The 27,140-nt window shown below is 43.0% G+C and overlaps 1 protein-coding gene across 2 annotated transcripts; it reads right to left on the bottom strand.

Moving 5' to 3' along the window:
* Positions 1–839: 839 nt before the first annotated feature.
* On the bottom strand, positions 840–25,894 carry LOC125129999 (guanylate-binding protein 6-like). 2 transcript variants are annotated; one of them, XM_047785349.1, is made up of 11 exons: positions 25,678–25,893; positions 20,908–21,124; positions 20,614–20,741; positions 16,076–16,185; positions 15,678–15,874; positions 13,893–14,138; positions 12,652–12,932; positions 11,771–11,983; positions 3,038–3,140; positions 2,515–2,708; positions 840–1,560 (listed from the first exon to the last, which is right to left on the bottom strand). In XM_047785349.1, the coding sequence occupies exons 2-11, from the start codon at positions 21,095–21,097 to the stop codon at positions 1,336–1,338; spliced, it is 1,887 nt and encodes a 628-aa protein (XP_047641305.1). In that variant the 5' UTR covers positions 21,098–21,124; positions 25,678–25,893; the 3' UTR covers positions 840–1,335. The 2 variants fall into 2 exon arrangements, with proteins under 2 accessions (XP_047641305.1, XP_047641306.1); XM_047785350.1 differs by lacking the exon at positions 11,771–11,983 and having other exon boundaries at positions 25,678–25,894.
* Positions 25,895–27,140: the final 1,246 nt, after the last annotated feature.

The following is a 27,140-nucleotide window of genomic DNA, read 5'->3' as shown; positions in this document are numbered from 1 at the left end:
CTTGCCTGCGGCATAGAGGCCACCACTGAATTTCTAAGGACTGTTGGATTCCTCTCACCAGTGCGTATTCCTAATGTTCAGTATTTGCTTCTAACACCTGAAAAGTGTGAATCAGAGATATGAAGTAAGGCTACTCTAGCTGAGATATCAGAGCGTAACAGGAAAGTTTATGCCTTTATTTATTTATTTATTTATTTTGGTCTTTTTAGGGCTGTACCCACAACAAGTGGAGGTTCCCAGGCTAGGGGTCCAATCGGAACTGTAGCCGCCGCCCTACACCACAGCCACAACAATTCAGGATTCGAGCCATGTCTGCGACCTACACCACAGCTCATGGCAACACCGGATCCTTAACCCACTGAGTGAGGCCAGGGATCAAACCCGCATTCTCACGGATGCTAGTCAGGCTTGCTAACCACTGAGACACGACAGGAACTCCAGTTTATGCCTTTTTGAAGCAAATATAGAGGCTTAAAAGCCAAAACCAACAAGAAAACGAGATTGGGATGCAAACTTTATGCTTTCCAGTGTTCTGCTCTGACTCACTGAACCGGCCGATGTCATTTCTAGAGGGAATGAGCAGTTGCCTCCTCTAATAGTCAGTACCACACTCCATTTGTTACCATGATCAGTATTAGTATTATACTTATGTTTCCTTTGTTACTTGAGAAGTGGTAACACAAGCTTTCTTTACAAAACTGAAAAGATAGGAGTGTATGATAAAAGGCCTGTGCTCCTTCCATCCCTGATACCAAATGGTTCCCCACAGGAACCAACACCACCAGTTTCTAATCAATCTTCCAGAGACGGTCTCTGGCCACAATATATGAGCACACGCAGTAAGTGTATATTTTATAGAGAACAGATTATGCAACCCATATTGTACCTCATTTTCACTCTACGGTGTATCTTCAAGATGGTTCTATGTGACCCAAGTAGAGACCCACTGTCCATTTAATTACTGGCCACATAGGATTCCAGTATGTGTACATGCAAAATGTATAATACCAATTTATACAGATGGACATTTAAGGAATTTCCAATCTTTTGCCACTGAAAGCGCTGCCTCAGTGGACCTCTTGTATGAGTATGTATGAATATGTATATACACACACATACATAAACATACACATATATGATTTGCACACATTCATTTCCTAAAAGTGAACACGCTATATCAAAGAGTCCATATCTAATGTGGGCCAGGAATTAATCTCCTCTAATAGCTACTGTTTATATTTAAAGTGTTGCTGAATAAAAGTGAGATGCATACACACCAACATGGGTCAGAGCATGTATACATATTATGTATGTATAATTTCTTTAAAAGGAGAGCTACTTTTTATATAGTGAGCTCACACCTTTCACAATGTAATCAAGAAGTTTAGATGGAGAAAACAGTACTGATGCCATCTCCCTGCCGAATGCATGCAAGGCTGTTGTAATCCAGGATGTCTCAGTATCTTGATTCCTGGCGATCATATTTCTCAAGTGCTGTATCTCTGCGTTCATCTCCTGGGACTTCTTTTTAAATCCTTCCTTGAGTAGAGCTTCCTGGACCTAAAAAAAAGGGGGGGGAAAGGGAAACAAACATTTTAAATCCACTTTTTAATTTAAAAGCAAAACTTTATAAATTAAAATGTTTAGATTTTTTCGAGGGTTGTGTCAAATCTTCAAACTTCATCAAACTATCTTTGTTTTACTCTTTTGATTGTTCTCCCTTACTCAGTCATGAAAGGAGAGTTGTGTAATAAGAAATATCTCCTTGTTTGACTTGGACAGTAAGAGAAAGCAGAGTTTAAAGCCTTACAATAAAAGCCACTGTCAGGTTTTACCGGGAGGCTAAGCTGACATGAGGACAAGGGGATTTTGTCCCAGGCAAAAACTGCCGGGTAGGAGGTGGCCGCGGTCTGGTTGCACTACTTCTCCGTCCCACTCAGGGTGGCGGGTCACCCAAGGCAGAGACTGCTATCAACGCCACGTACACAGTGAGAGAATTCCTTCTATGCCTCACGGGAGCTTGGGTACCCATCACACCTGCAGACGATGCAGCAAGGGGAGAAGCTGTCACCCCCCTGCTATAAGGCCCGGATGTTTCTGATCCTTTTATGTCAGCGCAGATCAGCCTCAGGGCTTGGGTGGCAGCAGGGTTCCTGGTAATTGGCTGTGGTCTTGGTAAAGCAGATCAGGTGCTGCTCATATGAAATATGTGTGGTTGGAATATCTAATCAAGCCTCATGTGATCATTTCAGAACTCCCCAAATCCTGTCCAAATCCTATTGATATTTTCTGAAGGTGTGGAGGGGCCATCCTCATGCTGAATTCTCCGGAGTCTACTAGAGAGTCGAGTTCAAAGGCTTTGGGAGGAATCAGAGGCTTCGGGGCTCTAAGTAATCACAAGCAGTACCCGGCAGTGCTGCCCCCCACCCCGAGGGCTTGCTGTCACCTTCACCACCCCTTCCTGAGGTGCCAGGGGAACGCCCAGCAGGCGCCAAGAGGCACAGCCTGACTTACCTTCAGCTTATGCTCCAACATCTTATCCTGCTCTCTCAGGATGTTTGCTCTTTCCTTTTCCAGCTTCTCTGTCAGCTGGGCTATGTTTTCCTGGAAACTCCTCTGCTGAGCTGCCAGATGCTGCTCCTGCTCCTGCAGCTCCTGGTTCAGCAGCTCCTGCGCCTTCTCCGCTGCCTCCTTCCTGGCCCGCTCCTCTGCCCCAGGAAGGTTTAGAGAGGGACGAAAATAACGTAAGGACTCATCTCAACCCTCCTGAGCTCAGAAACCAAACTGGCAGGGGAGGCTGGAAAACCCCAAATTGTCCCCGTGTCCACACCATCCAGAGACATTTCAGAGTTGATGGGAAGGCTCTGCCTGGCTGCTGTCCAAGCACGTCCACGCCCGACTCCCCCTGCAGGTGTCAGACATGGCAGAGTTGTTCCACAGAAGGAGAGGAAGCTGCTTGTATCGGGAAGGTTTTGCTCTCCCAGGAGCCAGAGGGCCCTGCAGGAACGACCCATCCCACTGTGAGCAGAGCCCGTACCTGCTATGGCCTTCTGCCCGTCAGTGAGGGCTTTATCTGCCTGCAGGATGGATTTCTCTATTGCCACCTGTGACTGCAGGAAGCGCTGGAGGACCTTGTCGGCCTGAGGAACGAAGACACAAGTAGGGAACTCAATGTCCACTGGGGAGAGGAGTGCGGCCAAGACAAGGATGTCCAGAGACGTGCTGCTCCTTGTTTAAAATCCTGTAGCTGTTCCCTACAAACAGTCTAGGCTCCTAGAGGCACCTGTCTGTCTCTGGTCTCTGACCCAAGGCTGCCGCCCTCTACCCACCTTAGGGACCAGCCAGTCAGAGATACATCCAGTTCTATAAACTCCCAATCTCTGGAGCTTCTATAGATTTGCCTCCCGGTGTGAAACAGCTCCACACTGTGCCGCCGATGACCTCAGCCACTTACTGGCTGTAACTTAGACAAGTTGGTTTAACCTGCCTACGCCTCTCAGTTCAGATCTTTAAAATGTTAATGATAAATAATAAAAGAATAAAATAAAAAAATAAAATAAAATGTTAATGATAAACACAGATGCTTCTTAATATGATTTGAAGGATTAAAGAGACTAGGGGAAAAGCTTAGCCCTATGGCTCTAGGCAAGAAGAGGTCAACATATCTTTGTTGAATTATTTTAAAAAATTTTTACGACAGCTGATTCACATTATTCTGTCAATTTCTGCTGTACATCAAAGTGACCCAGTCATACATCTATACACCCTCTTTCTCATATTATCTTTCATAATGTTCCATCACAAGTGACTGGACATCATTTATCCCTTTGCTATACAGCGGGACCTCATTAGCTACCCATTTTAAAGGTTTGCATCCATCAACCCCGAACTCCCAGTCCATTCCACTCCATCCCCCTCCTCCTTGGCAACCACAAGTCTGCTGCCCATGTCGGTTGAGTCTCCCTGTTCTGTAGATAGGTTCACGCATGCCATGTTTTAGAGTCCACATGTAAGCGGTATCACATATCTCTCTTTCTCACCTATTTTACCTAGTATGAAAACCTCTGGTTCCATCCATTTAGCTGAAAATGGCATTATCCTGTTCTTTTTTATGGCTGAGTAGTATTCCTTTGTGTATATATATCACACCTTCTTAATCTGTTCATCTGCTGATGGACATTCAGGTTGTTTCCATGTCTTGGCTATTGTGAATAGTGCTGCAATAAACATTGGGCTGCATATATCTTTTTGAATGAAAGTTCTGTCTGGATATATGCCCATGAGTGGGATTGCTGGATCACGTGGTAGTTCTATGTTTAGTTTTCTGAGATACCTCCATACTGTTTTCCATAGTGGTTTACATATTCCTACTGACAGTGCAGAAGAGTTCCCTTTTCTCTACACCCTCTCCAGCATTTGTTATTAGTAGTCTTATTAATGATAGCCATTCTGACTGGTGTGAGATGGTACCTCATTGTAGTTTTGATTTGCATTTCTCTAATAATTACTGGTGTTGAGCATTTTTTCATGTGCCTGTTGGCCATCTGTATGTCTTCGCTGGAGAAATATCTATTTCGGTCTTCTGCCCAACTGGGTTGATTTGGGGGTTTTTGTTTGTTTGTTTGTTTGTTTGTTTTTTGCTATTTAGTGGTATGAGTGGTTTGTATATTTTGGAGATTACACGCTTGTAGGTTGCATTGTTTGTAAATATTTTCTCCCATTCTGTAGATAGTCTTTTCATTTTTTTAAAAATGGTTTCCTTTGCTGTGCAAAAGCTTGTCAGTTTGATTAGGTCCCTTTGGTTTATTTTTGTTTTTATCTCTATTGCCTTGGGGGACTACCTAAGAAAACATTTGTAGAGTCGATGTCAGAGAATGTTTTGCCTATGTTCTCTTGTAGGAGTTTTATAGCATCTTATCTTATGCTTAAGTCTTCAAGCTGTTTTGAGTTTATTTTTGTACATGGTGTGAGGATGTGTTCTAGTTTCATTGGTTTAGATATAGCTGTCCAGTTTTACCAGCACCACTTGCTAAAGAGACTGTCTTTTTCCCACTTTATAGTCCTGCCTCTTTTGTCGAAGATTAATTGACCACAGGTGACTGGGTTTATTTCTGGGCTCTCTATTCTGTTCCATTGGTTCTTATGTGTGTATTTGTACCAGTACCACACTCTCTTGATTACTGCAGCTTTGTAATATTGCCTGAAGTCTGGGAGAGTTATGTCTCCTGCTTGGTCCCCTCCTCTGCCCCCCTCAGGATTGCTTTGGCAATTCTGGGTCCTTTGTGATTCCATATAAATTTTGGATTGTTTGTTCTAGTTCTCTGAAAAATGTCACGGGTAATTTGATAGGGATCACATTGAATCTGTAGATTGCTTTGGGTAACATGGCCATTTTAACTATTAATTCTTGCAGTCCAGGATCATGGAATATTTTTCCTTTTATTTGCATCCTCTTTAATTTCCTTGATTAATGTTTTATAGTTCCCAGCATATAAAACTTTCACATCCTTGGTCAGGTTTATTCCTATTTAATTTGGGGGGAGGTGTAATTTGAAAAGGTATTGTTATCTTATGTTCCTTTTCTAGTATTTCATTGTTAGTATGCAGAAACGCAACTGATTTCTGAATGTTAATCGTGTGTCCTGCTACTTTGCTGAATTCATTGATCAGTTCAAGTAGTTTTTGTGTGGAGTCCTTAGGGTTTTCTATACATAGTGTCATGTCATCTCTATACAGTGACAATTTTACCTCTTCTATTCCAATTTGGATACATTTTATTTCTTTTCTTTGACTGATGGCTGTGGCTAGGACTTCCAATACTATGTTGAATAAATGTGGTAAGAGTGAGCATACTTTTCTTGGTCCAGACTTTAGTGGGAAGGCTTTCAGCTTTTGCTCCAGTGAGTAATAGATTGTCTGTGGGTTTGTCATAAATGGCTTTTATTGGAGTTCCCATCATGGCTCAGTGGTTAACAGATCTAAGTAGGAACCACGAGGTTGCAGGTTTGATCCCTGGCCTCGCTCAGTAGGTTAAGGATCCGGTGTTGCCGTGAGCTGTGGTGTAGGTCACAAACATGGCTCAGATCCCACGTTGCTGTGACTCTGGCATAGCCTGGTAGCTACAGCTCCGATTAGACCCCCTAGCCTGGGAACCTCCATATGCCACGGGTGTGGCCCTAGAAAAGGCAAAAAAAGACCAAAAAAAAAACCCCACAAATAAATAAATAAATGGCTTTTGTTAGTTGAGATATGTTCCCTTTACACCCACTTTGGTAAGTTTTTATCATGAATGGATGTTGGATTTTGTCAAGTGCTTTTTCTGCATCTATTTAGATGATCATGTGGTTTTTGACTTTTCTATTTTAATGTGGTCTGTGACTTTGATGGATTTGCCTATGTTGAACCATCCTTGTGAACCTGAGATGAAACCCACTTGGTCATGCTGTATGATCTTTTTTATGTATTTGTTTGGCTAGAATTTTATTGAGAATTTTTCCTTTATATTCATCAAAGATATTGGCTTATAATTTTTTTTTAGTAGTATATTTGTCAGTTTTGGTATTAGGGTTATTGTGGTATCATAGAATATCCTCGGCAGTGTTCCTTCTTCAACCTTTTGGAAAAGTTTAAGAAGGACGGGTGTAAGTTCTTCTTTGTGTATGTTTGGTAGAATTCACCTGTGAAGCCATCTGGTCCTGGACTTTCATTTGTATGGAGTGTTTTTATTACATATTCAATTTCATTTCTAGTGATGGGTCTATTTAAATGATCTATTCCTTCTTTTTTTTTTTTGTCTTTTTGTCTTTTTGTCTTTTTTTTTTTTTTGTTGTTGTTGTTGTTGCTATTTCTTGGGCCGCTCCCGCGGCATATGGAGGTTCCCAGGCTAGGGGTCGAATCGGAGCTGTAGCCGCCAGCCTACGCCAGAGTCACAGCAACTCGGGATCCGAGCCGAGTCTGCAACCTACACCACAGCTCACGGCAATGCCGGATCGTTAACCCACTGAGCAAGGGCAGGGACCAAACCCACAACCTCATGGTTCCTAGTCGGATTCGTTAACCACTGCGCCACGACGGGAACTCCTATTCCTTCTTAATAAAGTCTTTTTGGTGGGCTGTAAGTCTCTAGAGAGTTGTCCATTTCTTCTAGGTTGTCAAATTTGTTGGCACAAAATTGTTCATAGTATTATATTGGGGTTTTTTTTTTTTTGTACTTCTGCAGTATCTGTTGAGATTTCCCTTGTTCATTGCTTATTTTGCTTATCTGGGTTCTCTCTCGCTTCTTCTTGGTGAGTCTGACCAGATGTTTGTCCATTTGGTTTACTGTTTCAGAGAACCAGTTCTTGGTTTTATTGATTTTTTTCTATTGCTTTTTGAACTCTGTCTTATTGATTTCCACTTGATCTTTATGATTTCCTTCCTTCTGCTGACTTTAGGTTTTGTTTGTTCTTCTTTTTCTAATTCTTTTAGGTTGTCTGTTAATTGTTGATTTGAGATTTTTCTTGAAGAAGCCCTGTATCACTACGAACTTCCCTCTAAGGACTGCTTTTACAGCATCCTATAGATTTTAAGTGGTTGTTTTTTTCATTGTCATTTGTCTCAAGGTATTTTTTAATTTCCCTTTTGATTTCCTCTTTGACATATCAGTTTTTTAGTAGCATGTTATTTAGTCTCAATGTAGTCAGGTTTTTCTCATTTCTTTTCCTACGGTTGATTTATAGTTTCATGCCTCTGTAGTCAGAGATGATGCTTTAAGTAATTTTTATACTCTTAAATTTGTTGAAGTTAGCTTTGTGCCTCAGTATGTGGTCAATCCTTGAGAATGTTCCATGTACACTTGAAAAGACTATATAGTTTGATTTTTTTTTTTTTTGGATATAATGTCTTGAACATATCAATTAAGTCTAATTTTTCTATTGTGTCTTTTAGGATCTCTGTTGCCTTATAGATTTTCTGTCTAGAGAGGTGTTAAAATCTCCTAATATCATTTTTCCCCATCAATTTCTCTTTTTATATATGTTAGTATTTGTTGTACGTATTTGGGTGTTCCTATATTAGGGGCATATATATTGACAAGTGTACTATCCTATTCCTGAATTGATCCTTTATTATTAAATCGTGCCCTTCTTTTTCTTTCTTTATGGCCATTGTTTTAAAGTCTATTTCGTCTGATCTGAGTATAGCAACTCCTGATTTCCTGTCTTTTCCAGTCACATGAAATATCTTTTCCCATTCCCTCATGACCAATTTACCTGTGTCCTTTGCCCTAGGTGAGATTCTTGCAGTCAGCATGTTGTAGGCTCTCATTTTTTTAATTCAGTCTGCCACTGTATGTCTTTTGATTGGAACATTCAGTCCATTGACATTTAAGGTACTTACTGGTAAATATGTTTTTATTGCCATTTCAAACCTGGTTTTCCAGTTGGAGTCTTTGTTTCTCCTTTGTTGCTTTTTTGATTGTTTATTTGTTAAATTATCTCCTTTTTTTAAATGTTTGTGTCCTTTTCCTTTTGGTTCTTGTGAATGTATTTTTTGGTTTTGATTTGTGATTGCCCTGTTTCTCAAGTATGTTAACCCCTTCCTATATCTGCTTTTTTTAGCCTAAAAATCATAAAGGCTCAGACATGTTCTTTAAAAAAAGTATCTAGATTTTCTTAGTTTCCTTCTCCACATTTTATGATTTTGATGTCCTTTTATGACACTGTCATGTTTATCCTTTTGCTGTTCCTTGTATTTATTGTCACTTTGACAAATAGGTTTTTTCCTTTTAGATATGTGTACTGGCTTATTGAAGTGATTACATTCCAGTTGTGATTTTGTCCATCCTATATCTTCTTACTTCTTTTCTATTAAGAGGAGATCTTAAGTATTTCTTTTTGAATTGATTTAGCATTGCTGTACTCTTTTAGTTTTTGTTTGTTGGAGAAATTCTTTATTTCTCCTTCTATTTTAAATGATATTCTGCTGGGTAGAGGATTCTAGGCTACAGATTTTTCCTTTTGAGAACTTTGAATATATCTTGCCACTCTCTTCTGGCCTGTAATATTTCTGAAGAGAAATCAGCTTAGAGCCTTGTGTGGATTCCATTATAATTAACTCTTTGTTTTTCTCTTGCTGCCTTTAGAATCCTCTCCTTAATTGTTTCCATTTTTCTTATAATATGACTGGGTGTGTGTCTCTTTGTGTTCAACTTGTTTGGGGCCCTCTGTGTTTCCCGTATCTTGATATCCATTTCCTTTAGATTTGGAAAGTTTTCAGGCATAATTTCTTCAAATATATTTTCAATCCCTTTTTTTTCAACCTTCTGGAATACCTATTGTATGTAGATTGGACCTCTTTATATTGTCCCAAAGATCTCTTATATTGCTTTCATCTTTTTTCATTTGGTTTTCTGTCTGCTGTCCAGATTGGATGATTTCCATTTTCTATCTTCCAAGCTACTTATTTGTTTCTCTGCTTTATTTATCCTGCACTTCTGTGCCTTTAACTCAGTTTGCATCTCTGCAAATGAATTTTCTAATTTTTCTTGGCTCTTCCTTATATTTTATAGCTCCTTTCTAAAGTAATCTGCCTTACTGTTCATATCCACTCTTAATTCCTTCAGTATTTTCACTATCTCCTTTTTTGAACTTGGTGTCAGGATGCAGAAGTCTGTTTCATTGTTTACTCCTTCACAGGAATTCTCCTGTTCTTTTAACTTGGAATGGTTCATGAGTTTCTTTATTTTGCTTATATTTTTCTTATTCTGTGAGTTTAGGTAAGATAGCCAGTGTAGTCCTGAAGGGCTGTTTTTACGCAAGGGCATTCCTGAGTAGTTTGCAAGGTCTTCGTGTGTGTGTGTGTGTGTGTGTGTGTGTGTGTGTGTGAGAGAGAGAGAGAGAGAGAGAGAGAGAGAGAGAGAGAGAGAGAGAAGGCTTGCTGTCTCTTTCCTCAGTGTGTGCAGGCTGTTATCCCCCAGATAGGCATGTGCCATTGTAAGGCCTGTGCTAGCTTACAAGAAGATTGAGGCAGTGGGCAAGGCTAGCAGCCAGTGCCTGGTTATTAGGCCCTTGACAGTGGTGAGAACCAGCAGAGAGGTGGCACAGGCTGCTCCTGGTTGCAGGGCTCTGGGAAGTGGCAGTGACCCTCAGGCAGGTGTAGGCAGTGCCCAGAGCCTTTGGCAGTGGCAGCAGCAGGGCATGTATGTTCCCAGGGGAGTGAGGGCAACAGGTGGTGCTCGGATGCAGTGCCCACTTCTGAGGTGAACCCAGAGGTGACTGGGGCTGCAGATGGTACCTGTTCACAGACCCTAGTGGTGGTGGGCCATGCCTATCTCTGGAGTCTGAGATGCCTGCAGCAGTTTGCCTCCACTGCCAATAGCCCATGTAAGAGGCATCCTATTGCCTGAGAGCCTGCACAAGTGCAGAGAAAGAGATTCCTATGGTGTCCCACCCCTCCTCCTCTTGCCCTCCCCAATGATGGCACCTTGCTTCTCCTATAGGCCTAGACCCCCTCCCAGGTTCCCTCAGCTGTGGCACTTCACACCCCAGCCTGTGGCAAACTGCTCCCTAGCCCCTCAGGCTGTCTCCACATGGCCAACCCTAGTCCTCTCCCCAGGACTGACCTCCAAAGCCTAAGTCTCAATGCCTAGCCCCCACCTGAGTGTCTCAGGCTGTGGTGTTGGGGGAAGGGGAGTACCGATGGATGGTCCTTGCAGCTCTCTTTCTGCTTTTCCCTCCTCAGTCCAGCAGCTGCATTTTTCCTGAGGCATTGAAATTCCACCCTCCCCGCCCCCAGGCCCATGGCCTCCCCAGGGTGCAGGTTATTTTCCTTTTCACAGCTTACTCTAAGGAGTACTGGTCCCGTCCTGATTCCTGGGTTTTTTTCTCTCTCTCTTTTGTTCCTTTTTTTCTTTTTTCCTTCTACCTAGTTATGTGGAAGGTTTCTTGCCCGTTTTGGAGGTTTAAGGTCTTCTGCCAGCATTCAGCAGATGTTCTGAGTCAATCATTCTACATGCAGATTTTTTTTTTGCCTTTTCTAGGGCTGCTTCCCATGGCATATGGAGGTTCCCAGGCTAGGGATCTAATCAGAGCTATAGCCGCCAGCCTACACCATAGCCACAGCAATGCAGGATCCAAGCCATATCTGCAACCTACACCACAGCTCATGGCCACGCTGGATCCCCAACCCACTGAGTGAGGCTAGGGATCGAACCCACAACCCCATGGTTCCTAGTCGGGTTCGTTAACCACTGAGCCACAGTGAGAACTCCTGGAAGGATTTTTTTATGTGTTTGTGGGAGAAGGTGAGAACCACATCTTACTCCTCTGCAATCTTGATGCCCCTTAGTTGCATTATTTTTATCATTATTACCTTTTTATTATCACATTTGTTATATCACCTATGTAGCCCATTTTTCACAGGCTCACAAGTGCCATAACTTTGTATGTAATTGTCTTGGACTTGCTCTCTCACTTTGATCAGCCTTGAATACAAAGACTCTGATTTATGAATCATCAGTTCTTGGCATATCAATTATCATGTTGTTGGATAAATAAATGAATAAGTTAAATCTAAAATCTCTGGTGGATTTTAGAAATCCACGGTCATTTTGGGGGGAATGGACATTTATACTCTTCTCAAGAATAAATAGCCTTGTGTGGACCTTATGAGTTAAAGCTATCATGATGTCCCCCTACTCTCTCATTACCCACACCTGCTGCTGTGCTCTTTCATTTTCGGGAGACACCTTTGATCCTGTTCTGAGGCTCCCCCAGATCCCCTTATTCCTCACCTTTATGCCTTTCCTGGGCACTTGGCAATACTCCATTTCAAGCTTTGTCTTTGCTCTCCTGTAGAGTTCATGGCCTCCAGGAACAGAGAACATTCCTGCTGAAATACCTTGCATTAGGGTCTTTGAAAGCTGATCAAGTTTTTCCTGGCAGTATTTGGCAGATGCCTCTTCATTCTGCAGCACGAAACCCTCCTTCTTATTCTTTATGATTTCCTGCAAGGGAAATGCAGAGCGATGTCACCAGAAACAAGGAACAGAGGACACAACATTCAAGGAATCTGGTGGTGAGATTGGTCTGCGGTCCTCATGAGAAACGTGTGCTACTGGAGGCAGCAGTCACAAGACTTGATGTGCTCCCAACGCTGAAAACCCGGGAAGACGAAGGGCAAGTTTCTTAGCCTCCCTTCAGGCTTTTCATCTGAAAGGTTGGCGTTACATCACATAGTTCCTGTGGTTCCTGCAGCTGCAACATTCAGTGATTCCATCTTCAAGGATACTTGGGGAGACCTAAGTTGAACATGGCCCGGAATGAGGGTTTGCTGAGAGCAGGTTGGTCCGGGCCTCTCGGGAGTGTGTGCACAGAAAAAGAAACCAGCTTACGAATGACTTTGGGTGCTGTGAACAGGCTTGGAATCCATTGCAGTAATTACTTCAGGAAGATACCTGTACCGCTTTTGCATCAGAGATCAGAGAGACTCCCAGGGAAATTGCCTGTGGTTTGGCAGGAAAGAAAAGGAAATGCCTTTGGGAAGCTAACCCCTATGAGGACACAGACTGCTTCGTTCTCAAGTGTGTGATGGGTACAGGTTCCATAAAGACACTTCTAGTCTCCATTCTTTAAGAGGAGGAGGGAACAAATGTCAACTAGTAAGACAGCTTACCACCAGCATCTTCTGGAACTCCTGCGTGTCATCCTTGAAGGACTGCTCCATGAAGAGTGCAATGGCCTTGCTCTCGCAGTCTGCGTGCACCTCCAGCAGCTCCAGGAGCGTGTCTGTGGGGAGGCTCAGTCGCTGGGCCATCTGCTCGCTGTAGAGGTCGGCTGCCTTCTGCATGGCCACTGAGTTCTCCAGCTGGGCCAGGGTTGTCACTGCGTTCTCCAGACAAGGAACGTCTCCGGTATTGATGGCATCCACGTACGCCACCACCAGAGTCCCCAGCCCTGAAGAAGCCATGAAATTTAAGGGATAAATAGTCAGTGAGATCCAGGATTCTGAAACTACATTTCTAAAGCCACACGCACACGTACACACAAACACCCCTTCCTCCTTCAACAGTCCTCACCTTCCTTTTCCTACCGACTCTTCACTCGTATGGTTTTCCAGGCCACAGGGCTAAGAACATTGAAAATCTATCTATACCTAACAAACTAAGGGTGTCTGGAAAATATAGCTTTCCATTTTAAAAGTTTAAAGGGGGGTTCCTATTGTGGCTCAGTGGGTTAAAAACCCAACTTAGTGTCTGTGACGAGGTGGGTTGGATCCCTGCCCTCACGCAGTGGGTTAAGGCTCTGGCATTGCTGTGGCTCTGGTCTAGGCCAGCAGCGCAGCTCCTATTAACCCTTAGCCTGGGAACTTCTATATGTCACAGGTGCAGCCCTAAAAACAAACAAACAAACAAAAACCTAAAAAAAAATTAAAATTGAAAGTGAAATAGAGTACATGGGTGTTCAAATGAAACAGCATGTCAGATTATATTTATTCCCAAGTTTAAGCCTTTGAATGGATTTAGGGACTAAGAGGGATTTAGGGACAAACATTAATTTTTGGACTGATCTAACCTTCCAAAATATCTTTTGCATTCTCCTTGTGAAAAACATTGACTACATAGGACTTACGCTGAGAAAATGGAATAGCCTGCTGTTAGATAGTGATTTTTTTTTTCTTTCCTCAGAGGAGGAATTTTTCAGATAAGTGGAAGCCACAGATTTGAAATTTGGGGGAAGGATTTGTGAATCCCCTAAAGTAAGATCATTATAAATATATCCATTTCTTCATGGAGTATGCATGTCTGTAAAATCATAATTCCATGTAGAATCAAACAAAAGTACTGGAAAACACAGTTATACAAAATATTCAACATGCATCAGGCTCCATGAAAACAGGGGGAAAAAAAGACTCACGCTTCCCAATGACTGTGATTCCATCACTGAGGGTCTTGGTCTTTGCATTGGTGAAGATGTAGGAACAGAAGTTGTTTGCTTGTTCCTGGAATTTAGGATCCAGTTGGTCGTCAGACACATTCTCAATATTGGCCAGGAGATCTTTGTCATGTGTTGGTCGGTCAAAGACAAAACACTTCCGTTTTGGGAAGAAATTCCTAATGCACTCTCTGGGTAGATTGGATATTCGGGCTTTGGGATTGTTGCCTGAGAAAGAGAAAAACAGATTAGAGTGGAAAGAGTCTTGGGGCAGGTGACCAAAGGGTGTTTATGACAACAGGTGTGTGTGTGTGTGTGTGTGTGTGTCTTTGCTGTGGTTTATGCTTACAGCCCCTTTAACACAGACATTCTTTGCATCAAACACCAGTGGTCTAGCTCTGGAGAGGAATCTGGGGAGACAGCCGGCACATAACCCCATGGCTGCTGTTTCCGCCCTGTACACGGTAGCGTAGTCGTCTATCAGAAGCTTACTGTACTCATGGCTCCAAGAGTGAAAGGCCAAATGCAACTTTTGCTCTGCTGAATCTCACATAGAAATTGAGCCATGGGATGAAAAAGAAGAGTCATACACCAGGGATGATGGACAATATGCCCTGGAATTTTAGGAATGTCATCCTGACTATTTAAGGAACTCTATTTTGATGCTAAAAATAATGCATACAGAGTTAGCTAATTTTAGCAAAAACCACTGAAGGTTAAGTGCAACTAAAATATAATTTTAAGATGTCGCCAATGATCTATAAACTCCTTGAGGTAGAGGGTTCTATTTGCTTTGACAGTGGTCCTCTTCTGTCTAGTCATTGTCGCAATACATGTTTTGAGAAGGCATACACAGAAACATGAAAGCAAGAATGAATAAATCAGAAATGACATCTCTCTCAAGATTTCACCAGATGCAGGGCCTGGTGGTTGATGGTGTTCATGCTGTTAAAATAATTTATCATCTTGTAATTGAAACATGGGTAGATATGTGGAAAATAAGAGAAAGCTATGACATGGAAGGTAAAACAAATGTTCTAATAATTATCAGAAATACCAAAAAGGCATAGGTGGAAAAGACACACACTTCATGCTTACAACATAAAGTCTTTTTTTACATGATACAACTATATAGGATTAGAAAGTTTTGTTCCTCCTTGAAAAGAATAATATCTACCTAAAAAAGTGAAATGTGCTTTTGTTACTCAACAGACTTTTCACTGGAATTTCATGTAACAAGTATGAGGTCCGTTCTTTTCCACAACAGAGAAGAGCAGAAGCTAAAATAGGAACGTGTGTCTGGTATTTAGAAGGTTTTAGCACCCACTATAATCTGGATGTTGAGTTAAAAATGGTATAAAAAATAAATTGGTTTTGGAGTTCCCTTGTGAGTTAGCAGGTTAAGGACTCCACATTGTCTCTGTGAAGATGCAAATTCAATCCCTGGTCTCAGTCAGTGGGTTAAGGATCTGGCGCTGCTGTACGCTGTGGCGTGGGTCTCAGCTGCAGCTCCAAGTCAAGCCCCAGCCTGGGAACTTCCATAAGCTGCATGTGCGACCAAAACAAATTGGTTTTGAATAATTTCACTTTGCTTTTCCTAAGTGAACGTCATCTCTAGTCCCTAGAGCTTTGCAACCACTTTCCAGCCACTATTTCTACAGACTTCGAAGAGTCTCAGATACAAAAGCCACCCCAGAGGTGATGGAGCGGGTTTAGCAGATCCCACCCTATCCTGGACCATCCGATGCCCGGGCCGTGCTCTGATACCTGGAATCAGCTTCAAGGCATTCTCCAGGTACTCATCCTCTGTGACAGGGTGACCATTCAACTTCAGGTCCAGGGTGAAATCCCGAACAATCCAGATAAAGTCTGGAAAGAAACTCACAAACTCTGTGCAGTCCTCCACGCCATCGTTTTCTGAGGAGGACTTGGTCCTGATGAGCTCCGTGAGCTCTGTCACATAACTAGGACGTAGTTAAGGAAAAGAAACGCCTTACCCACAAAATTCCGATATTTTCTCACATCAGAGCATTATAAACACTGCCTTTTCCTGCGGGTTCCCTCTGCTGCGTCAGAGGAAACCAAATGACAGGGCAGGAGTCACTGCCCCGATTTCCATTCCCACAGCTCAGTGAGACGTGGTGGCTGAGTTCCTGGCAGGATACTGCAGCTGCTCCAGGGCCTGGTGGTTGATGGTGTTCATGCTGTTGTAGACGAAGACGCTGCTCAGGAGCACGGCCAGGGCGAAGATCCACGAGTCGTTCTTAGGGTCGCCCTAGAAGGCACGTTAGAACAAGAGATTTAGGGCTTACTCTCAAGTTAGAAGTTCATTCACACACTTATTTTATTCTTATTTCAGTTGACATACTCACCACGCGAAGAACTTTTTTAAAGACAGACGGAGACATCAGCTTTCACAATTGCGAAGACATTTCTTGTGAATGCACGTTTTTTCACACGTAAATGTCTTCCAAGCTTCACAGAGCTTTCTTTTACCTCATTGGATGAAGTAAAATCACGTGCAGAAAAACCAGTATAGTGCCTCGTGTGGAATTATGTATCAGTAATGAGTGTTAGCACTTACTAATTATGCACATACTTATTAATTGTAGTCCATATAAAATATACCATAGTTGGCGTAACTGAGTATTTAAATTATATCCAATCAATAAATGCTCATGAGAAGTGACTGTATGTTCCCTACTTTTCTTAGATTTTAGAAGCCAGTGTCGTAAATGACAGTTAGTCCTTTCAAGATAACAATTTCAAAGCAGTGACAGACAGGATTAAGATGGCAGAATAGAAGGACTGGAGCTCAACTTCTCTCCTAAAAACAAGAAAATTCACAACTAAAGACTGAGCAATCTCCACCCAAATGAACTGGAAACCTTAAAAAAGATACCCTACTCCAGAAGAAAAAGAGGATGCCACATCAAGAGGTAGAAGGGGCGATTTCATGATATAAACAACCCCATACCTCTGGGGTTGGAAGCTCCACAGACTGAAAACTAACTGGTTCACAGAGACTCACCTACAGGAGTGAGAGTTCTGAGCCCCACATCAAACCCTCACGTGCGGGGATCTGGCACTGGGAGAAAGGGCCCTGGAACATCTGGCATTGAAGGCCAGTGGGGCTTGTGCACAGGAGCTCCACGGGACTGAGGGAAACGGAGACCCCATTCTTAAAAGGCGCACACAGACTTTCACATGCACTGAGTCCCAGGGCAAAGCAAAGTCTCCATAGGAATCTGGGTCAAACCTGACTGCAGTTCTTGGAGGACATCCTGGGAAAACAGGGGTGAATGTGGCTTGTCATAAGGGAAAGACATTGAAGGCAAAGCTCTCGGGAATATCCAGCAGCTGCCTTTCTCTGGAGGGGGCCGTTTTGGGAAAATATGGCCCCACCCATCAGTCAGGCTGAGAAGCCCCAGACCAAACAACAATCCAGGTGGGATCACAGCCCCACCCCTCAGTAAACAGGCTGCCTAAAGACCCCTCAGGCACACAGCTGCCTCTAATCTCATCCAGAGACAAAGCTCCACCCACCAGAGGGATTAGAATCAGCCCCACCTACCAGTGGGCAGGCATCAGCCCCTCCCATCAGGAAGCCTACAGCAAGCCCCCAGACCGACTTCAGCCACAAGGGGGGCAGACACCAGACGTAAGACAGGTTACAACTCTATTATCTGTAAAAAGGTCACCACACCAAAAACCTATAAAAATGAAAAGACAGAGAACCATAACTCAGGTGAGGGAGAAAGGAAAAACCCCAGAAAATAAGCTAAGTGATGAGGAGATTCTCAGCCTCCAGGAAAAAGACTTTAGACTGTTGATGCTGAAGATGATGCAAGACATTGGAAAGAAACTGGAGGCAAAGATGGATAACTTACAGGAAACACTGAGCAAAGAGATACAAGATATAAATCTTAAACAAGAGGAGATGCAAAATACAATAACTGAAATAAAAAACTCACTAGAAGCAGCTAACAGCAGAATACAGGAGGCAGAAGAAGGAATAAGCGAGGTAGAGGACAGATTAGCGGAAATTACGGATGCAGAACAGAAAAGAAAGAAGATTGAAAACAAATGAAGAGAGTCTCAGAGAACTCTGGGACAACGTTAAACGCACCAACATCCGTATTATAGGGGTGCCAGAGGGAGAAGAGAGAGAGAAGGGGACAGAAAAAATATTCCAAGAGGTAATAGCTGAAAACTTCCTCACATAGGAAAGGAACCCCTCACTCAAATCCAGGAAGCACAACGAGCTCCATATAAAGTAAACCCAAGGAGGAATACACTGAGATACATATTAATCAAGTTGACCAACATTAAAGACAAAGAGAAAAATCTTGAAAGCAGCCAGGGAAAAGAAACAAGTAACATACAAGGGAACCCCAATGGGGTTATCAGCAGATTTCTCAGCAGAAACTCTGCAGGCCAGAAGGGAGGGGCATGATGTACTTAATATGATGAAAGGAAAAAACCTCCAACCAAGATGACTTTACCCAGCAAGGTTCTCATTCAGATTTGAAGGAGAAATCAAAACCTTCACAGATAAGCAAAAGCTGAGAGAATTCAGCAACACTAAACCAGCTTTACAACAAATACTAAAGGAACTTCTCTAGCAGAAAAGAAAAGACAGCAACAGGAAACAAAAATTCCACACATGACAAGGCTCGCCAGTAAAGGTACATATACAGTAAAGATACGAAATCATCCATGCACAATTATACCACCAAAATCAGAAATCATGAGAAGAGGTGGGTACAAATGCAGGACACTGGAGATGACCTTGCAATTAAGAGAACAACAACTTAAAACAATCTCATATACATATTGACTCTTATAGCAAAACCTCAGAATAACTGCAAACCAAAAATCTACAATTGATACACAAACAAGGAATCTCTGGAGAAGAAATATATCTCATAGTACATAAGTGCATAATCCACCATGAAGGGGGTCATTCGACATCATTCTTGGAAGGCTGAAGTCTTCTTACATCTGATTCTGATTTCCTCTCCATCAAAGAACTTATGATAATTATAATTAAATAATGCAACTGTACAATTAAATAATACAGTTCTACAATTGTATTGTTAATAACCATTTTTCTCCATGGTACAATGTAGGATCTATAATGTCTTGTTTATCACATCACCTAGAATGGTGTAATGCCTATATTGAAGAACCAATAAGATGTAGCAAATTGTGAGGACATATTTATATAGTTACACTGTTTTTTAACCAACTTCTGCATTTTATATTTTACTTATTTTCAGAGGGTGTATTATTTTTGTTATTCTTCCCAGTTAAGTTATTCTTTTTATTATGCTATATAAAATATTTAATGGTATATGAGGCTTTCTTCTTTATAAATTTTAGTTGCATAATATACACAATTTTAATATAATGCTAATTGTTAAAGAATAATTGAAATGTAATAGATAATATTAAATAGTAAGGATGAAAGCTATACAAAATGGGATAAAGTATAGAATAAATTTCCTATTTGTCCTAGCATATTTTCCATTCCTCTTCTCCAGAGGGAGTCACTTAATCTGTTTCTTAAGATCCATGATATAATAATCTGTGTGAATATAATTGTGTTTAAACATATGTATTTTATTCTGTAAAAAAATAAAAATTTCAAAATAAATAAATAAATACATAAAAATAAAAATTTGCACATAAAACAAAAAGAAATTTAGGTACTGATTCCAAATGCTTACAAAGTAAGTGGAAAAAAAAAAGGATAAAGAATTTATTTCATCCATTAATAGAAAGGTAAAATACCAAAAAAAATCTATCCTAAAATGTTTCTGTGGGAAAACACATGCTTTTAATAGAAGCAGTACCTTCAGAGGCAGCTCACAGCTTTCCAGAATGCTCTGTAACCAATGGATGAACTTCGTAGAAAATGTAAACCCATCTCCTAACGCCAACCCTCAAATACTCTCTTCATCTGGCAGCTCCGAAGGGGACGCAGAGACCCTTCCTCACCCCTGGGTTGGTGTTTCTCCTCCAACCTCCAGGGCAGCCTCCCCTTCACTGTAAGTGGCGGGAACCAGGAGGTGCTGCCTGGATCACCTGCCAAGACTGGAGGACTCGCCCCCAGCTGTTGGAGGGCTGGGGGAAGGGCTTCTTCAGATGCCCGCCCTCTCCATTAGAAAGGCTCCCAAAGCAGCTTCTCCATCGGGGGTCAACACCCTTGTCCCAAGGCAGAATCCTCCAAAGGGCCATTCCAGCCCAGAGCGCCCCTGGGAGCGAGGGGAAGCTCAGGACGGCGAGGCAGTGCCACCTCTTCCTCCACCCAGCCGGCTTCTCTCCCAGACACCCTCTATGAAATCCGATTGTGTGGTCTTGCCAGTGGGAATAAAGACTCTCTGAGGGCAGGACCTGTAGGTCCCTCCCTGATCTCTGCAGTTCTCAGCCCCAAGGCCTGGAACTCTGCTGTTCAGTAGCTGTTTATGGAATGAAACAAGTCACCCACACAGTGCCAAGCGTGGGATTTCTCCTATGGCGTGATTTCCTATGGCGTGCTTTCTTCCTAGGAGTTATTCAACCAAACCACAGGTCACTTCATTTACCATGGTTGGTTTACATTTTACAAATAGATCATGGCAGTTAAATTTCTAGATTCATGAAGGCATAGGGAGAGAACCCAGAATAAAAAGTATTTCTCCGTGACTTGCTGCCTTACCTTCTCCACATCGCCCAGGCCCTCGGTGTCCAGAAGGACCAGGGTGCGGTCTGGCTTGGAGGGGTGGGGCACACACCACATCCAGATGCCCTTGGTTTCAGACTGCACTGTGGACCCCAGACGGAAACCTGCCAGGGGGGTGGACATTCAGTGACGGCAGAAAATCTAAGCAGCCGAGGGGCTACTAAGTCAGACGTACTGGAGCGTAAGTATCCAGCAGACAGGAAGAAAACTAAGAAGCTGAGGTATCACCTGGGCGAAAGCACCTGGCCCCTGACCCAGTATAACCCTCACCATGGTTCCGTCCCGCCAGACGGTTCATCAGGTAGGATTTGCCTGTGCGATACAGTCCTACAATGGCCACCACCACCACGGGCTGAGAAATCTTCTCAAGTATCTCTAGAGCTTCCTGGTTCACTGACAGCAGCTCATTGTTGTTTTTTATCAGACAGATGGGGTCTGTCATGTTGGGTCCAGATGCCATGGCAACCTGCCAACCTGGAAGAGCTGCCTAGTGGAAATAACATCAATTTTATTATTGTTATTATTGAGCAAAACTATGGAGAGTGTTAATATCTTGTGTTTCATAACCAACACCATCATTTGAGGGAATGATGGGAACCTCTTAGTATGCCAATTCTAGGTTACATTTTTTGTCTCATGGAAATTACAAAAGTCTTACCCAGTCCTAAGTTGATGGATCTTTTGTATAGCTCTGTAGAGTATTTTGTTACTTGTAACAAACTCCTTTTCGACCATGCCCAGATTTACATTAATGAGGTGGGTTTGGAAAGCTTCTAGATAATCACAAAAATGGAGGCTGGTTGCTAGGGAAAATAACCATATTATTAGAGCGTGGGAACATTCCCAACCTCTGGGGAGCAGAGAAGAGCTGAAAGTTGAATGAACCACCAATGACCAATGATTTAATCTACTATGCCTATTTAATAAAGCCTACATTTAAAAAACCCCACTGAAGGGGCTCAGAGGGCTTCTGGTTTGATGGACGTGTGGAGGTGGCCAGAGGGTGGCGTGTCCAGAGGGGACATGGAAGCCCCACACTCGCTTCTTGATGCCGTTCCCTGTCCATCTCTTCGATCTTACTGTTCTTGGGTTGCATCCTTTCTTAATAAACCAGTAACCTAGTAGTAAACTATGTTCCCGAGTTCCGAAACCAGACTAGCAACTTATTGAACCTGAGGAGGCGACGGTGGAGAGCTGCAATGGAGAGCCAGTTAGGGAGAAGTGCAATGGATGACACTGGCTTGCAACTGGGGCATCGGGACTGGGGGGTGGGGCAGCCTTGTGGGATTGAGCCCTTCATTTGTAGGGTATGGAGTAAATCTTGTCACCCAGTGTCATAATTTCTTAGTGAGAAAAAAGGCCCACATACGTGGTAAGCAGAAGAGAAGTATGGAAAACAGTGAGTTGAGAGGAGAAATTGAATTTTTCCTTTCAGGGTGGAGACAAGCAATAAGTGATCAAAAGCCCCAAGCAGAGACACTTTGGGGAATTAAGATATTTAAAAGTAGCACATATATGGGAAAATTGAAAAAGTGCCACCTAGCTCCATGGAAGATACATGCTCAGAAAAGCCTAAAAGGACTTTAAGTTTTCTCCTTAGCTTAACTGCAAGCCTTAAAACCAAGGGCAAGCTTTTAGTGAAAGACTTCCTTGGCACAAAGCCAGTATGTAAAGAATGGGAAAGGTGACCACTTTTATAAATGCCTGATTTTCAACAACAACAATAAAAATCAAAAGCCATACAAAGAAACATGAAAATACAGACCATTCACAGGAAGAAAATTAAGTGGTAAAAAACCAACCAACCAACCAACCAACAACCCTGAAGAAACACATGCACTGGATGTTCTAGGTTGAGACTTTCAAAAATCTTTTTAGAATATGCTCAAAAAGGTAAAGGAAAACGCAGACAAAGAACAAAAGAAAGTCAGAAGAACAATATGTCCCCAAAATTAGAAAATCACCCAAGAGATAAAAATAAAAAAGGACCCAAACAGAAATTCTGGAGTGGAAAATACGATAGTTGAATTTGCAGTTTTTCTAGAGGGCATCAGACTTGAGCAGGCAAAAGAAAGAATCTGAAAACTTGAAGACAGGACATTTGAAGTTATCTGTTTTCAGGAGCAGAAGGAAAAATCATTTTTAAAAAGGGAATATAGCCTAAGAGACTCATAGGAGGTGGTCAAGTAGAATGATAGGTGCATGACTGAGGCCCTAAAGCAGAAGAGGGAGGTGGGACAGAGAGGTTATTTGAGGAAATGATGGCTAAAAAATTCCCTATGCAAGATTCATGTCTTAGGGAAAAAATTCCCTAAGACATGAATCTACAAACGCAAAAAGTTTAACAAACTCAAATATGATAATTATAGATTCATGCTAGACATAATCAAACTGTCAGAAGACAAAGAGGTGAGCTCCTACAGGATAGCTCAGGGAACTCTCTCCAATCTCCTGCGATGGAACATGATGGAAGATAATATGAGAAGAATGTATGTGTGTGTATATGTATGTGTGTGTGTGTGTATAGACTGGGTCACTTTCCTGTACAGTAGAAATTGGCACAACCTTGTAAGTCAATAATACTTTTTTATTTTTATTTTTTAATTTTTTTTTGTCTTTTTGCCATTTCTTGGGCCGCTCTCGCGGCATGTGGAGGTTCCCAGGCTAGGGGTCTAATCGGAGCCGTAGCCACCAGCCTACGCCAGAGCCACAGCAACGTGGGATCCGAGCCGCGTCTGCGACCTACACCACAGCTCACAGCAACGCCGGATCCTTAACCCACTGAGCAAGGGCAGGGACCGAACCCGCAACCTCATGGTTCCTAGTCGGATTCGTTAACCACTGCGCCACCACGGGAACTCCAACAATACTTTTTTAAAAAGTAAAAAATTTCTAATTAAAAAATAGAAACTTAAGTCCTTTTTTTTTGGTCCTTTGAGGGCCACACCCAAGGCATATGGAAGTTCCCCAGCTAGGGGTTGAATCAGAGCTGTAGCCACTGGCTACACCACAGCCACAGCAACACAGGATCCGAGCTGTGTCTGTGACCTACATGATTGTTCACTGCACCACTGGATCCTTAACCCACTGAGCGAGGCCAGGGATTGATCCTGCATCCTCATGGAGACTAGTCCGGGTTCACTACTGCTGAGCCACAATGGGAACTCCAATAAGTTAAGCCTTAAAAGCACCATTATACCATGGGTGTCCTGGTCTCATATTTTTATTGCTATTATATTGTTTCCTATAATTTCTATGCACATTTCATAATCAGAATATATAAGCATGAGATTATGTTCGCATATCTCAAATATTCAGTTTCATATTTATAGGTCAGATATTCAAGATGTATCTGATACCATCAAAAAAAAAAAAATACCACAACCAAAAATACCAACTCTATCAGTTACGCCTCACGTGGCCTTAAACAAGGCACTTCATCTACGGAAACCTAAGTTATGAAAGATAATGACAGAGGTAATGTGGGAAAATGAAAGAGGTTTCGATAATAAGATCAGATACCATAAGCTTATGTCTGAGTGCAGCATGCAACCCAAAAGAGGATTTCAGCACATGTCTGTTGAATTAGATGGAGGCTGATCTGCAGTAATTGCACTGAGCAGGTCAGTCCGTCGCAGGACGCTTTTCAACACAGACTGTAGACCTCGAGGGACTAAGAAACAAGGTCCACAAAGAAACTTTTTTAGCGGAGCAAAGCAGCAGCCAAGTCAAACACTGCCCCTGCCCCATCTCCTTTCGGCTCGTTCTTCCGCGTGGGGCGTCAGAATACACAGAGTTTAAGCACGAGCCCCGGAACGGCTGAATCAGAGCGGCTGGAAGGGTCCAGCCCCTCTAAGGGGAGAACGAGGAAGCTGCAAGAAGATGCGAGAGGAGCAACTGCAGCCAGGTCTGTCCTCCCTCCACCATTCAACCCCGAATCAAAACCGCCCACCACTCGCAGGACTAGAAATAGATGGAAGGGGGGGCGGTCACCATGCCCTGGGGGGTGCCCCTCGCTCCGGGGATGCGCACTCTTCTCCGAGCGAGTCCTTTCCCTTTTGCTCTCTTGGCTCCTAAAGACACAGACACACTCCACCCCAAAGAAGCAAAACAGCTCTGTGATTTCTTAGCTGTGAATGAGCCACAGAATTTTAAGCTTCAAATTCACAAAATGCAGCTTTTCAGTCCTGCTCAGGATTGGTTTTCAAAATTTGATCTGCAGAAGAATCATCTAAAGGGATTGTTAAATCCAGACTTATACATGTTTTAAATGTGAAAAATGACTAAATAACCAGAATATAACCATGGAAAACCAACCCGCAAATACAAGAGGGAGGGGGAGAGAGAGAACTGGGGCGAGGGGCGGGGAGCTGGGGAGAGAGAGGAAGGGGAGCTGGAGAGAGAAAGAGGAAGAGAAAGAGTGTTTTGATGAGACTGTCATCTTTTCTGGCTGCCCCCCACCCCCGGGACAGGTGGAAGTTCCCAAGCCAGGGTTCGAACCCACTCTGCAGGAGCAACCCGAGCCACTTCAGTGACAACGCCAGAGCCTTAACCCATGCTCCACAAGGGAACTCCAGAGATCGTGATTTTTAAAATAAAGCGCAGCACTGTGGGGACTAAATTTATCTCTACAGAGATATTCACAAAGCTCTCACTGTGAAGCTTTCTGAAGTATGACTAATAAAGATGAAAATGAAACTATCTCTTTACATGATAAGCCCTATAACCTCCTTGGCAGGAACTGTCTTATTCTCTGAATTCCATTGCCAGTCGCTGAGCTTGAAAGCAGGGCAGACAACTCCCATGAGGACTCTGCCAAGGAGCAGGACAGCCAGGAGGACACACGGTGCCTGAGCCTCATTTTGCCGCCCCTGCTGGTCCAGAGAAGCTGAACCTCCCCCACCGCCACCCCCACCCCGCCCTTGGATTAAAGCCAGCCTCAGACCCCTGCCCTCCAGACACCAGGACTCCTGTCCTTCCTCGGTTGTCACTTTGAGTCCGAAATCAACCTTGGTTTGCACACGAAAGAGAGGGACATACCTGCTCCACCCCCAAGGGTCCAAGAATGGTTCCGGTGGCCTCTCTCCTGTCTCACTTCTTCCTTCCACCTCTCCAGTATCAAGGCTAAAAAAGACTGAACAAGCTAGTCCTCTCTCCCAGTAAAGAGCTGTCTTCAAAGTGAAAATGAAAGTGATCCGCACTGCTGTTGCCTTTGCAGAGTCACGCCAGGAGCACCGAGCACAGCACCAACGAGGGTGATGGCGCAGGGTGAGAGGAGGCTGCGAAAGGCCAGTGCTCAGCATCACATCTGAGCACACGCCCCAGCTTTCCTTGGGCCTCCCCACGTGTAAGTTTGCTTAGGGTGGCAGAAGTTCCCTTGGCAAACAGGAAAGGAGAAAATCATGGCACAAATGTTAGCAAAATTGTATAAACCAAGCATATCTCAAGCATTTTTCTCTTAGCGTGGATCCCTGGATGCCCTTGTTCACGAAGAGCTCTTAAAATTTTAAATCTGGAGGTCCCGTCGTGGCTCAGCGGAAACGAGCCAAACTAGCATCCATGAGGATGCAGGTTTGATTCCTGGCCTCACCCAGTGGGCTAAGGATTCATCGTTGCTGTGGGCTGTGGTGTAGGTCACAGATGTGGCTCTGATTGGACTCCAGGCCTTGGAACCTCCATAGGCAGCAGGTGCGGACCTGAAAAAAAAGCAAAAAAAAAAAAAAGACTGCAGTTGCAACAGTTCTTTCCTGTCTCTCATACAACAATTTCTCCTCTCGTTGGACCTAAAAAGCAATTAAAAAAGAAAAAGTGGAGAAGAACTGGTAGAAACAGACACTACAATTTACATAATTCCACTATAGTATACAGAATCTATAAACTCTACCAAACCATAACATGCAAGACAAATTCTCTAGGCTCCAACATCAGCTTCCCAGGGAAGAAGCACAGGCCAAATCTAAGACACAAAGTCTAACAGACACTGCCACCACGTGGTAACTCAAAAATCATAATTTATCTGGTAAGAGAGGAATTTTCCTGTGAAAAGTACTTGACTGAACTCACCCATATATCACATCATGCAATACTAATTTTGCCTCTATGTGTTTCCTAATATTGACTATAATATAGGTTTTTAAAGGTTAATTGTAATGGGAGTTCCGTCGTGGCTCAGTGGTTAACGAATCCAACTAGGAACCATGAGGTTGCGGGTTCCATCCCTGGCCTCCCTCAGTGGGTTAAGGATCCGGCATTGCCGTGAGCTGTGGTATAGGTCGCAGACGCGGCTCGGATCCTGTGTTGCTGTGGCTCTAGTGTGGGCCGGCAGCTACAGCTCTGATTACACCCCTAGCCTGGGAACCTCCATATATGCCGTGGGTGCGGCCCTAGAAAAAGGCAAAAAGACGAAAAAAAAAGGTTAATTGAAATGAAGAGAGAAGTAGTGAGGTCATAAGCTCTGATGAAGAGAATGTTTCCTCTTGGGTTTTCCTTCCCAGAAAAAGAGA

Source organism: Phacochoerus africanus, chromosome 6, assembly GCF_016906955.1.
Source record: "Phacochoerus africanus isolate WHEZ1 chromosome 6, ROS_Pafr_v1, whole genome shotgun sequence".
Taxonomy (NCBI): Eukaryota; Metazoa; Chordata; class Mammalia; order Artiodactyla; family Suidae; genus Phacochoerus; species Phacochoerus africanus.
Note: the sequence above shows the minus strand (reverse complement) of the source record. Positions and strands in the feature narration are given on the sequence as shown.